Source organism: Schistocerca americana, chromosome 7, assembly GCF_021461395.2.
Source record: "Schistocerca americana isolate TAMUIC-IGC-003095 chromosome 7, iqSchAmer2.1, whole genome shotgun sequence".
Taxonomy (NCBI): Eukaryota; Metazoa; Arthropoda; class Insecta; order Orthoptera; family Acrididae; genus Schistocerca; species Schistocerca americana.
The window spans coordinates 70,572,247-70,585,726 of NC_060125.1; the positions used below are offsets into that span (position 1 = coordinate 70,572,247).

General features: G+C 46.9%; 1 protein-coding gene across 1 annotated transcript in view; it reads right to left on the reverse strand.

The window, feature by feature from the left end:
- LOC124622709 (acetylcholine receptor subunit alpha-L1) overlaps window positions 1-13,480 on the reverse strand; it is a 565,111-nt gene that overhangs the window by 42,807 nt on the left and 508,824 nt on the right. The window contains exon 8 of the mRNA XM_047148499.1: window positions 3,514-3,963. Within this exon, the coding sequence (XP_047004455.1) occupies window positions 3,514-3,963 (450 nt within the window). The remainder of the gene's footprint in view (window positions 1-3,513; window positions 3,964-13,480) is intronic.

Below are 13,480 nucleotides of genomic sequence, written 5' to 3' on the forward strand. Positions count from 1 at the left end.
TGCATGTAGTACAGACGAGTAGTAGATGTTCAGTTATTTACCTGTGCAATCATCTTCAGCATCGTCCGCCCCCGGTAGCTGAGTGGTCAGCGCCACAGAATGTCAATCCTACGGGCCTGGGTTCGATTCCTGGCTCGGGTGGAGATTTTCTCCGCTAAGGGGCTGGGTGTTGTGTTGTCCTAATCATCACCATTTCATCCCCATCGACGCACAAGTCGCCGAAATGGCGTCAAATCGAAAGACTTGCACCCGGCGAACGGTCTATCCGATGGGAGGTCCTAGTCACACGACATTTACATCTTATCTTCAGCATCTCGAAATTGATATCGTTTTTGTAATTATTCTGTTCTACAACAGGTCATTTCTTTCATCTGTCTATTACTGACTTGCTTCACCACGTTTTTGTTAACTTCGCCGTTACAAAACGCTTTACTACGTAAATAATGTGGAAAACGTATGGCTTAAGAAACAGTGTATACTACAGTATTATATCGCAGAATTAAATTGGCAAACAAAAATAAACACGCCTCCTCCCAGAATCGTACCTTCGACCCAACGCATGCTAAACCAAAACGGTAGCCACTGCATCAACTGCACAGTACTAGCCCTGTATGCCGACAGAGATAGTTACCGTACATGTGATTACAGTGTTTAGAGATTGCCTATCTTTAACATCCATTCAAAGCCGCAAATATGCGCAGGATGAAATTTTGTGAGAGACGCTTTTGTGTTGCTTCTTTGTGACGAATCGCACTGCGAGGTCCGAGTGCGCGAATTTTTCTTTACCCTGTATATTCTTTCTTTTTCTATATTATTTAAAAAAATTGTATGCACAATAACTTGCTCTTCTGTTTTCTTCCTCGTCATCGCTTTTGCAGAAAACAGTAAAGTTGTAGCTATATAATCTCAATCTATGTAGTCCTGCTCATTCGGAAACTAAAACTGTGCAAAACATCGGCATTGAAGCTACTAACGTTACGGATACAGCACCTCGGGACGTCTCAGTCATACACTCTAAAAAATGATACTAACCGTTATACCCACTGGTTTCATGCGACTTCAATTCCCATTCTAGGTCTGCTTTTTTTATTTCAATAAACATGGCTCAAGGTCAGAGAGGGACGGGGGAGGTGGGTTAGGAGAAGATAGACTGATGGAGGAGGCAATGGACATAGAGAAGGGGACAGAGGAGATGAACTGAGAGGGAGAAGGCACAGGGGGTGATGAGATGGACATATATAGGGGAGGGTAGTGATGCATAGATAAACATTGGAGGAGGAGGGGATGGACAAAGAAATGGGGGGAAAAAAGATGGTCAGACTGGAGGGGGAAGGATTTTAGGATGTAAATCAAATCCCACACATACAGGGTATAACGTGTATGATACAGACATTTTATGTGTGGTACCTCAACATATGCACACATCAGTGTGTTGTTTGTTTCCTTCTCTCCATCTAATCGTTTTGCATCCTTGTGTCCACACTTTAACACCTGACCTCCTGCCTGCCGGAAAATAGGCATTACAGGCTTGCTCTTGCTATTTGTGCTTGGACGTACTGACCAACCTATAAACATGCTATTAATAACAGTCGTAACTATTACTCCCCAAATAACGTAAATATTTATGTAATAGTGCTCAGTAACCCATTCTGTTTACAAAAGAAATATCTGCACTTACACCTGTTGGATCCTATATTTAGCAACTACGAAGCATTTCTAGATTCGCTGCTACAATAGAGTCTGGATATTTCGAGCTGGGACTTACGCGTTTCTCTTAAATCCGAGCCTCATACAAAATAAAAATTAAGTAGTGTATAGTGTATCGTTCCCTGATCCGTTTTCTCGACTGGCTCATAGCATAGTTCCTATCAAACCACTCACACTCCTTTGTTGTGACAGAGCCAGTGAGCCCAAACATAGCCTTCTCCCGGTTTTTAATATGTTGACAGAAGCAGAAGTTATGTTCAAAGTGATGTTTTATGTTTGTTATTGTCTGTCAGTGCAGTCAATTGCTCTGTTCCGTTTTATTTGTCGAATGTTTTTGGTTATACAACTAAAACTGAGTGCTGTAACAACGGAATGGAAACTTGTGACTTCAGATGTTAAATTAGAAGCGCTGTAACTACTTGAGAAAAGAGAAAGAGTAAACAACCTTACTCTGGAGTACAGCGTCGTGAAGTTAGTTTTTGTGACTGGAGAAGAAACCAACTCAAACATGAACAGTCTTCGCATGTCCATCTTTCTAGAGACGGTTGCGGGACGCGGCTGTTCGCTACAGGATGTCAAACTAAACACGTTCCAGACATCTAGTTTTCTAGCACATCGGCAGATGATGTTAAAGTGATAAAAACAGCAAAAATCGACTGATACCAGTATTGCTGACCCCTGATTTGATCGCAATCGAGGAAGAATCTCCCTACACGTCGGTCAGAGGTCTGAAGATGATAGAACTCTAAAACGGATTGCCAAGTAAGTAAAGAATAGAAACTAGACAGCTAGAAGGTGTTTCATTTGAAGCAAATGCTATGTAGTATCCCTTAATCCCGATTTTAACCAACATGGTTGGGAGTGTCAGTGAACTTACTGATGATAATAACTTATGAAGAAAACACCACCATTACAAAATATCATTTATTTAAAATGACCGGTTTCGACACACACAGTATGCCATCTTCAGATTGACTGCACGATTTGCTGGAGCTGCGGAAGTGTTGAGCAGCTGCGAGTTGTCAAGACTATAAGCTATTATATTGCGAACATGCAGCTGCTCAGCACGTCGCCAGCTCCAGCAATTGGTGCAGTCAATCTGAAGATGGCCTACCATGTGCCGAAATCGGTCATATTAAATAAATGATATTTTATGATCGCGACAGGTTCCTCACAAATAATTACCTTTTACCTGCAAAAACTGTCGAGAAGTTGGAGATTGAGAAAACACGTGAGGCGCTGTCGATGTGGTTTTTTCATGCCAATGCCGTTTTATAATGTTAGTTAAAATCCGTCCTGATTGCAGATTTCTTCCTCATCACTCACACGACCGGCTTCGGCCATTTAGAACCATCCCCAGATCTGTAAAAATAATGATTATTTTTACAGATCTGGGGATGGTCGACTTCCTTCCCCATCCTTCCCTAATCCGATGGGACCCATGGCCTCCCTGTTTGGTCCCATTCCCCAAATCAACCAGCTAACCAACTGAATGGATGCATCACATTCTCTCATGACAATAACGTGCCTCTCTGAATTGACGATACGATTTGCACATACGTAATGATTATTTTTACAGATCTGGGAATGGTTCTGAATGGGCCGAAGCCGGTCGTGTGAGTGATGAGGAAGAAATTTGCAATCGGAACGGATTTTAAGTAACATTATAAAATCACTGATTGCTGTTATCCCATAAGACATTATGTCTGTTTTTGCATTAAATGTCGTTTTAAATTTCGATAGTGCAAGGGGGTCACTTTGCTGTGCTGTAAAACACTGTGAGAACGCGGCCGCACAGTGACTCACCGCGTCGAACTCGTCCTGGCGCTGCATGTGGTTCTGGATGAAGAGCACGTTGTGGATGGCCTTCTCGAGCTCGAAGGGGTACTTCTTGCGCGTGGCGACGTCGCTGAGCGAGCCGTCTAGCCCGACGACGGAGGGCAGGCCGCCGAAGGCGCCGGCGCTGCCGCCGAAGCGGTTGGTGGCGCTGTGCAGGCCGTTGCAGCCGCCGGGCCGCTGCAGGTGGTGCAGCTGCAGGTGGTGTTGGTGCTGGTGCTGGTGCAGGTGGTGGTGGCGCAGCGAGTCGGGCGACGAGGCGGCCGAGGAGGAGGCGGCCGCCGCCGCCACCGCCGCCGCCGCCGCCGCGCTCAGCTTGGAGTTGTGCGCGTGCCGCAGCAGCCGCTTGCTCGCCAGGTCGGCCAGCAGCTGCTCGGGCACGCGCATCAGCAGCAGCTTCGGCAGCCGCCGGATGAATACCTGCGGCCGGCCACGCGCAAGCGGTCAGCTTCAGCACTCACTCGACGTTCACGTCAAACAGTGCGCTCGTGAGGATACGGAGGAAAGGAATCTTTATTACTGAACGTCTGCATTGGTCACCCCCTCCCCCCCCCCCCACCCCAAACTCTATAAGTCCCTCCAGATCCTTGAGTGTCATGCACTCCACCTCGCCTTCCGTATACACCTCCTGTCCCCCACGCGGATCCTCTATGACCTCACTCCTTTCCCCCATCTACTCCTATTCCTCGAACATCTCCGGATCCTCTATGACCTCACTCCTTTTCCCCATCTACTCCTATTCCTCGAACATTTCCGCATACCCTACACCTCCCGCCTCCTTGAGCCCCCTCACCCCCTGGTTGCTCCTCTCCTCTCCTGTCCCAGCCCCCTGCCATGCCTTCACTGTTGTGCCCCCCCTACCCTCCATCTCTACATCCTTCACCTCCTTCCCCAAGGTGGTTCCCATCAACTCCCCCTCCTGGATGATGCTCTCTCTCCCTCCATTTATCCCTCCTATCAACTCTGATCCTCACCCCCCCTCCTTTCCTCGTCCTTTCCCTGTGTTCCCTCTTCCCCCTTTCCATCCTGTGTTTCTCCCCACCTAACCTCTCCCTACCCTCCCCCTCCAAGTCCTTTTGTATTCCCCTCCTCTGCCTCCCCCTCTCCATGTCACATCTACCCAGCACCACCCACCCCTCTTATGGGTCCTCATCCCCCATTGGCTCCTTTCTCTGCTACCCCCTTAGCTTTTCCTCTCCTTCCCCCCTTTTTAATTTTTCCATCATCTGTCCAGTTTCCCCCCACCTGCTATCGGTTGTGGTATGTCATATCTGCCAATCTTTTAGTGCAGTGTTCCAGTGAGTATTCAGTGTTGTTTCGTCTTTCAAAGTGGTGCGAACAGAAACTATGCTGTCGCTGGGTGTGAATTTTATGTCTTTTGCCATGTTACCATTTAAGTCTCCGATTTCATTGCCTATTTTTATTATATATTATCTTCGCCTTTTTAAAACAAAGTCTGTAGGCTGAAGAGCGGCATACTAAGCTGCTGCCAGCCCGCCCCCTTCGGAGGGAATCGAAATTCAATAAAGAAAAAAAAAAAGGTCACCCTACCAGCGCCTTCCGGATGATGAAGTTCGCCATGACATCTACCCTTTTTACCAACTGTAGCCCGGCCTTGTTCCCCCCACCCCTCCCTACAGTCCACAGACCCCATTTCCTATCCCCTCCTTCCCCGTAAGCGGTCCCCCCCCCCCCCCCCTGAGTCACTGCACTCCCTCCTCAGCTGTTTTCCTATCCTATCCTTTTCCTCCCCAGCCCCTACAGTGCATCTCCCACTCCATGCCCCATCCCCCTTCCCTCTGCCCTTCTAATACCACCCCTTCCCCCCTCCAGTCCCTCCTCCCTCTTATCCCCACCCCTGGCAGATCCCCCAGCCTTTTATCCATCATCGAGTGTGCTGTGTCAGTGGTCTGTTCGGTGCAGATCTACAGTGAGGTCATGTGGTGTGGTTTTTAATTGTATGCTTGACTTGTGTGTAGTTTTGCTGTCCGTGATTTTTCCAAGCTACGCCCCCCCATCACGTGGTGTTTCAATCGTTCTGCAACTTTTTATGCTCCTGCCATACTCGGACATGTGTCTGTTAATTCTCACAATGTGTGGATTTTTTATGTAAAATACATTTCTGATATTTATCTCCATTTTACAGTCACCCCCTTTTTTAATACTTTCTTCCATTATGTTCCTGCCAGCCGCTGTGGCCGAGATGTTCTAGGGGCTTCAGTCTGGAACTGCGCTGCTGCTAGGGTTTCAAGTTCGAATCCTGCCTCAGGCATGGATGTGTGTCATGTTTTTAGGCTGGTTAGGTTTCAGTAGTTCTAAGTCTAGGGGACTGATGACCTCAAATGTTAGGTCCCATAGTGCTTAGAGCCATTTGAACCGTTATGTTCCCCCTTGTTTATATCTATGTTCAACCATGTTTCTCCCTTTTATTGTTTTAAATGTCCTCCTGTAGAATTGTAACATCTCTACGCTGAAGAGCAGCACCTATGCTGATGCCTGCCCGCACCAGGTGGGGAACTGAAAGTTCAATAAAGGAAAAAAAAAAAATTGGTCACCCTGATCCCCAATCCCGTTTGCAGGTTGCCTACACAACAGATTCCAGGGAAAACGGAAGTGTTCTATGTTGTATCATGGAATGCTTTTCAGACTATAGCGAGCACCGTAGAGGAAATATTACGTTACACTGACTTAAAAAAAAAAGCACCTTGAACGACTGGAGATAATTCAAATAACAAGCACATTAGTATGTTCTGCAAAAATTATTAGCATTTGAACCATGTTGGTCTGCGTTTTCAAGGCCGACATCTAATCGCCATGCAACAACCCCTACCGGTTAAAAATGCCTCCAGCTCTCGTTATCGTTGTAAACCGAAGGTAATCGACCAGTGAGATTTGAACACACGTGCAAGATACATCGCAGACGTATGTGCAAATCGTATCGTCAAATCAGAGAGGCACATTATTGTCATGAGAGAATGTGATGCATCCATTCAGTTGGTTAGCTGGTTGATTTGGGGAATGGGACCAAACAGGGAGGCCATGGGTCCCATCGGATTAGGGAAGGATGGGGAAGGAAGTAGACCGTGCCCTTTCATACGTATTATCCTGGAATTTGTCTGAGCGATTTAGGGAAATCATGGAAAAACCTAAATGAGGATGGCCAGACGCGGGTTTGAACCGTCGTCCTCCCGATTGCGTGTCCAGTTTGCTTACCACTGCACCACCTCGCTCATCCACCCGCCAAACTGCTGCTCGTGTAGGACAAAATCCTTCAGGACAGTGTAGGGTGTGTGCCGAATGGTTCACGGAAGGCCACGTAACACTACAGAATGGGTCGGGTCGTACTACCCACACCACCCCCTGAGAAGACCGACATCTCACCCAATGGCATTGCAGGACAAATCTGCGTCCTCCTCGGCTCAGGCGCAACAGTGGGAAAGTGTAACATATCATACAGGGGGCGTCAGTACGTCCCCGAATATCACGGCATGGGTTACGTACGCGTCATCCACTTCTCCGCCTACTGCTAACGAATGTGCAGATACACACGATGGAAATGGAGTACAGAACGACGTCACTGCTGGAGACAGATATTGTTTTCGGTCAAATTCCGGCTCTGTTTGTTTTAAAATTATGGCCGTATTTCGGTTCGCCTCAGACAGGGGGAGTGGCACCACTCTGACTACGTTTGCACAGGACCAACCCATAGCCTTATGGTGTGGGATGCTATTGGGTACAACGACAAATCACAGCTGGTTTTGCCCGCAGCTCGTGGTCTAGTGGCTAGCGTTGCTGCCTCTGCATCACGGGGTCCTGGATTCGATTCCCAGCCGGGTTGGGGATTTGTGTTGTCATCATCCTTCCATCATCACCATCATCATTCGTGATTGTGGCTAGACTGGAGTGCGTAAAACATTGGAATGTGAAAAAATTACGACTTTGTACGGGCGGTGATGACCGCGCAGTTGAGCGCCCCACAAACCAAACATCACCATCACAGCTGGTGTGTGTCCAGGGTACTGTGTCCAGCGTAAGCCACGTGAACGACATCCTGTGACCCGTAGCAATGCCCGTTCCGCACAACATCCCAGACGCCTTTCACCAAGACATTCACGATCACATGTTGCTCCACGAAGACGTGCCTTCTTGATGTCACAGGATGCGAGCTTTTGCCCTGGCCCGCCAGATAACCAGACTTGCCACCAATCGAAAACGTGTGGGATACGGTGAAAAGGCGGTTGCAGCACTGTGACCCAATGCCAACTACCATAGACGAACTTCGGAACCAGGTGAACGCAGCATTGATGGATTTGCCACAGGACGCCAGTCGCGCCTTATACACGTTGATTCCATCACGCATCGCACAAGTTATCAGAGCCCATGACGGACCGTGTGGCTACTAGGCAACTGGACACATGCTGAGCAGAGTGACTTAAATGCTAATCTTTCTGCAGAATATGTTGCGTGAAAATGAATGGCCTATCTCTAGTCATTCAAGGTGTTCTGTTTTTTCTGAACTTATTTGCATGGCCATCTTTCACATCAGATGGTAGAGTCAATTATTATTGGCTCCCCTATCTTAAGCTTACTGCATCTTCTTTGGACATTCTGGAAGTGGGCGTACATACACTCCTGGAAATGGAAAAAAGAACACATTGACACCGGTGTGTCAGACCCACCATACTTGCTCCGGACACTGCGAGAGGGCTGTACAAGCAATGATCACACGCACGGCACAGCGGACACACCAGGAACCGCGGTGTTGGCCGTCGAATGGCGCTAGCTGCGCAGCATTTGTGCACCGCCGCCGTCAGTGTTAGCCAGTTTGCCGTGGCATACGGAGCTCCATCGCAGTCTTTAACACTGGTAGCATGCCGCGACAGCGTGGACGTGAACCGTATGTGCAGTTGACGGACTTTGAGCGAGGGCGTATAGTGGGCATGCGGGAGGCCGGGTGGACGTACCGCCGAATTGCTCAACACGTGGGGCGTGAGGTCTCCACAGTACATCGATGTTGTCGCCAGTGGTCGGCGGAAGGTGCACGTGCCCGTCGACCTGGGACCGGACCGCAGCGACGCACGGATGCACGCCAAGACCGTAGGATCCTACGCAGTGCCGTAGGGGACCGCACCGCCACTTCCCAGCAAATTAGGGACACTGTTGCTCCTGGGGTATCGGCGAGGACCATTCGCAACCGTCTCCATGAAGCTGGGCTACGGTCCCGCACACCGTTAGGCCGTCTTCCGCTCACGCCCCAACATCGTGCAGCCCGCCTCCAGTGGTGTCGCGACAGGCGTGAATGGAGGGACGAATGGAGACGTGTCGTCTTCAGCGATGAGAGTCGCTTCTGCCTTGGTGCCAATAATGGTCTTATGCGTGTTTGGCGCCATGCAGGTGGGCGCCACAATCAGGACTGCATACGACCGAGGCACACAGGGCCAACACCCGGCATCATGGTGTGGGGAGCGATCTCCTACACTGGCCGTACACCACTGGTGATCGTCGAGGGGACACTGAATAGTGCACGGTACATCCAAACCGTCATCGAACCCATCGTTCTACCATTCCTAGACCGGCAAGGGAACTTGCTGTTCCAACAGGACAATGCACGTCCGCATGTATCCCGTGCCACCCAACGTGCTCTAGAAGGTGTAAGTCAACTACCCTGGCCAGCAAGATCTCCGGATCTGTCCCCCATTGAGCATGTTTGGGACTGGATGAAGCGTCGTCTCACGCAGTCTGCACGTCCAGCACGAACGCTGGTCCAACTGAGGCGCAAGGTGGAAATGGCATGGCAAGCCGTTCCACAGGACTACATCCAGCATCTCTACGATCGTCTCCATGGGAGAATAGCAGCCTGCATTGCTGCGAAAGGTGGGTATACACTGTACTAGTGCCGACATTGTGCATGCTCTGTTGCCTGTGTCTATGTGCCTGTGGTTCTGTCAGTGTGATCATGTGATGTATCTGACCCCAGGAATGTGTCAATAAAGTTTCCCCTTCCTGGGACAATGAATTCACGGTGTTCTTATTTCAATTTCCAGGAGTGTATTTTTGCACATTTTGGCAGTTACTGATTAGAAACGGTATTTGTTTGTAAAGTTGATGTGCCATTTACTTACTATCTTTTGTTCGCAGATTCGGCAAACCAATACTTTTACTCCTTACCATTCAAAGTTTTTTATGACGCTAGCTGTATGTGGGCACTGAAATGTGTCGGTGGTAACAGATGAAAATTTATGTCGGATCAGGGCTTTAATTTGCCTTTCCCACTTGACGCGGGCCATCGCTTTGTTACCTCAGCCATCTGAACTTGCTCCCTTTCTAACTCAAGTTCCCAGCCATTTACGCACTACTGACATCGTGACACACTTAAACCCCTTATTCGCAGTTCCTGATCACCGTAAGAGAGAGGGAATAGTGTGCATCCGCACTGAAAGAAAATATCGTTCATAGTCCCACCTTGCTGACACAAATGCGCGCGTCTCTTTGGTCTCTGCTGGCGAGGCCTCTGTGTGTGTAGAAATTACGTGTTTGTTAGGCGACGCAATATACTGTACTGAGTGAAAAAGTTTCAAGGGACACGGGGTAGGTAATACAAGTATATTATTAACCAAAGAGTATTCATGTGTGATTTATGCTTGCGTACAGCATCAACACGTGCAATAAGGAGATATTTCAACAGCAATTTCCTAATACTAAATTTCCTAATCCAAACAAGATTCATCGATTTTTCAATAAATTTCGTGAAACGGTGTTACTGACAAGAAAGGTAGACAGCCACGCCACATACAGTATGAAATTTTCACTCTGCAGCGGAGTGTGCGCTGATATGAAACTTCCTGGCGGATTATAACTATGTGCCGGTCCCGAGTTCGAGTCTCAGTCTGGCACACAGTTTTAATCTGCCAGGAAGTTTCATATCAGTGCACACTCCGCTGCAGAATGAAAATTTCATTCTGGAAACATCCCCCAGGGTGTGACTAAGCCATGTCTCCGCAATATCCTTTCTCCCAGGAGTGCTTGTTCTGCAAGGTATGCAGGAGAGCTTCTGCGAAGTTTAGAAGGTAGGAGACGAAGTAATGGCGGAATTAAAGCTGTGAGGACGGGTCGTGAGTCGTGCTTGGGTAGCTCAGTTGGTAGAGCACTTGCCTGCGAAAGGCTAAGGTCCCGAGTTCGTGTGTCGGTCCGGCACACAGTTTTAATCTGCCAGGAAGTTTCAGCCACATACAGTGCTTACAGAATCATCTCCACATGACGCTGGACATGCTGGTGAAAGACCTCCTGGAAATCCGTTCGGTATATTTTTCAGCAAATGGGAATTTTGTATGAACTATACGATCCCACGAGCCGGAGGGTTGGCTACCAAGTTACAAGCCTATAAAATATCTGTATCCAGGTTAAGCGCCACAACTTAAACCGGATGACCCTTCAAAAAGGTTGCAGTTCTGTAAATGTTCAGAAAGTAGGAGTGTGATGTGATGATGATAGTGGTGAGAAAATAATAGGCCCCATTCTTTTCCCTTAAACATTTAACGGGGAGAGAAATGTAGATAATATTTTGCTGCCTTTTGTTGACCAATTAAGTGAGAGAGAATGTGCTTCGCGGCCCTTCAGCAGTTCACTGCGGTGGCACACAGAGCCAGCTTGTCATTAAATGAGATTCATGACCTGTTTCAAGGCACATTTACCACATGAGACCCCCTGTTCCCCCGACTTAACCTATTGCGATTTTTATTTCTGGGGACGTTAGAATAGAACGTGTACCATTCCACAGGATTTAGAGGAGCTTAAAACCAGCATTCGTCAAGAAACTGCTGTCACTTCTCAAAGGGAACTACAGAGTGTAAAGAACAATTTCCAAAATAGGTGTCAGAAATACTTGAATAATGCAGTGGGGCACTTCTAGCATCTTCTTGCTTAATACACGTGTATAATCTCCGCTGATCATGTAAGACATCTTCAATAATACACTGTCTCTCTCTCTCTCTCTGTCTCTCTCTCTCTCTTTCTCTCTCTTCCCTACACACACACAAACACACACACACTAACACACACACACACACACACACACACACACACACACGCACACACACACATTAAATATAAACTTTTCTAAAAGATTAAAAGGCAGGCAACGATCACAGCCTACACGAAAATCAAATGAACAACCATAAATACAGCAATACCGTGCTGAGTGCGAACAGATGTAACTGCACTTCTATTTCTGAAGTAGGGTGAAATGCAAATGACCCCAATGCTGCGTAAGAGAAAGTGCAAAAAGGCAAAAAAGACTCACGTCCAGAATATGCCTTACGGGCATGTGAGTTCCTACTATCAGGACGAGAAGGGTCTTTGGTGCTCGAGAGATGTTAAGTGCCAGCTTAGGAGCACCGTGGGGCAGTGGTGGGATGCACGAGGAATCGGATGGACAGTCGGTTACGGGAGCACTGGCTGATGTCAGACGAAAGTGTGAAGAGGGCAACGTGTGACACAGGTTCACACGAGAGTGCCACATACGGTGTTCGTGATTCCTTGTCGACAGGCTCACCTGTTGCTGCTCGTCGACTTTCTGACTACTTTCATATAGATGTCGGTTGAAAATGGTGAGTCCCCTTGTGCCATCTTGTCTTTGAGGTATCTTTGGCATTACATCATCACGTTGCGTATTAGCGCTGACAACAATTTCTCAATACATGGGCCCTATCTTATTTGGTCCATGCTTCAATTAATTTTTGTTTTCGCCAAGGGTTAAATGAGCACAACAATCGATTTTTCTTCCAGTCTCTTAGTTTCTACAGTTACGATATACGTTTATTTGTGCTTGAGGACGTTCATAAAATTTATTGAGCAACACCACCTACCCGACCACTCCAGGTCTTGTTTTATTAAGAAAAATTCAGTAAAGTGTTCGTGATGGGGTCTTGTACCCATTAATAACTCCACGAGTTCAAGGCTAATGATTCTTTCTCTGTCTTACAAAGTGTGTTTGCTCTTGTTACGCGTCCTGCACCGGGAGACGTTTGGCTGTATATATAGCGAACGCCTAGGGGTCACCTGCACCCGCTTGTGTGTGTCCCCTAGAAGACGTGTACGTGAAAGGTACTGTGTTTTTTTAAGAAAAAGTCTTTGGTATTTGTTTACATAGTCACTCTTTAGTAGTCTTCTTCACTGGTTGTCAAGTGTTTGAGATTATATCGATTTGGTTATTTATTGAAGGACTTCAAAAGAAAATACAAAGGTCATATGATTCCATGTGTTCCGTATAATATTTCACGATTACGGGCTATAGTTGATTTGTTGTTTATCGCTAAAGATTTCTAAGTTTTTGAAGAATTACATATTTTTTTTTTTTCTAAAACTGTATTGTCTTATGTATAGTCGGACTTTTCTTATGTGTCCCATTTGAGTACACTGTGATTCCAAGCTTTGGTTTAAAATTAAAAAGAAGATTGTTTCAAAAATTGCTAAATCTTTAATTACAAAATAATTGTCTGTATGATCTGTAAACTTTCACTGCACATTTCTGACATCAGCGAAAATGCAATTTTCGACTTTGTTATCATGATTTGAAAATGGGTCTCGGCCCAGTCTTCGAATGAATAAGAAGTAAAAATTTGCACTGGTTTATCGTTCTATTGATTAACAGAAGTTGCTGATGCAAGCTACTCCATTATGCTGGAAGTTCGTATGTAAAATAATTGTTCTTGCTCACTGATTTAATACATATGTTTGGCAAGTGTACTTATTTCCTGCAAGCACACACTCGTTGTTGTGAAAATAATAAAGATTTTTAGCCGTTATTGCATTTTTGTCTCAGTCACCACCACTCCCGGATCCCCATGTCGTGTTATCACATTTCTTTCGATCTCATCCCAAGCTAAAAAAGAAGGAAAAAGCAGTAGCTTGCAGAATATGTAAACAAGTGGGAGGTACA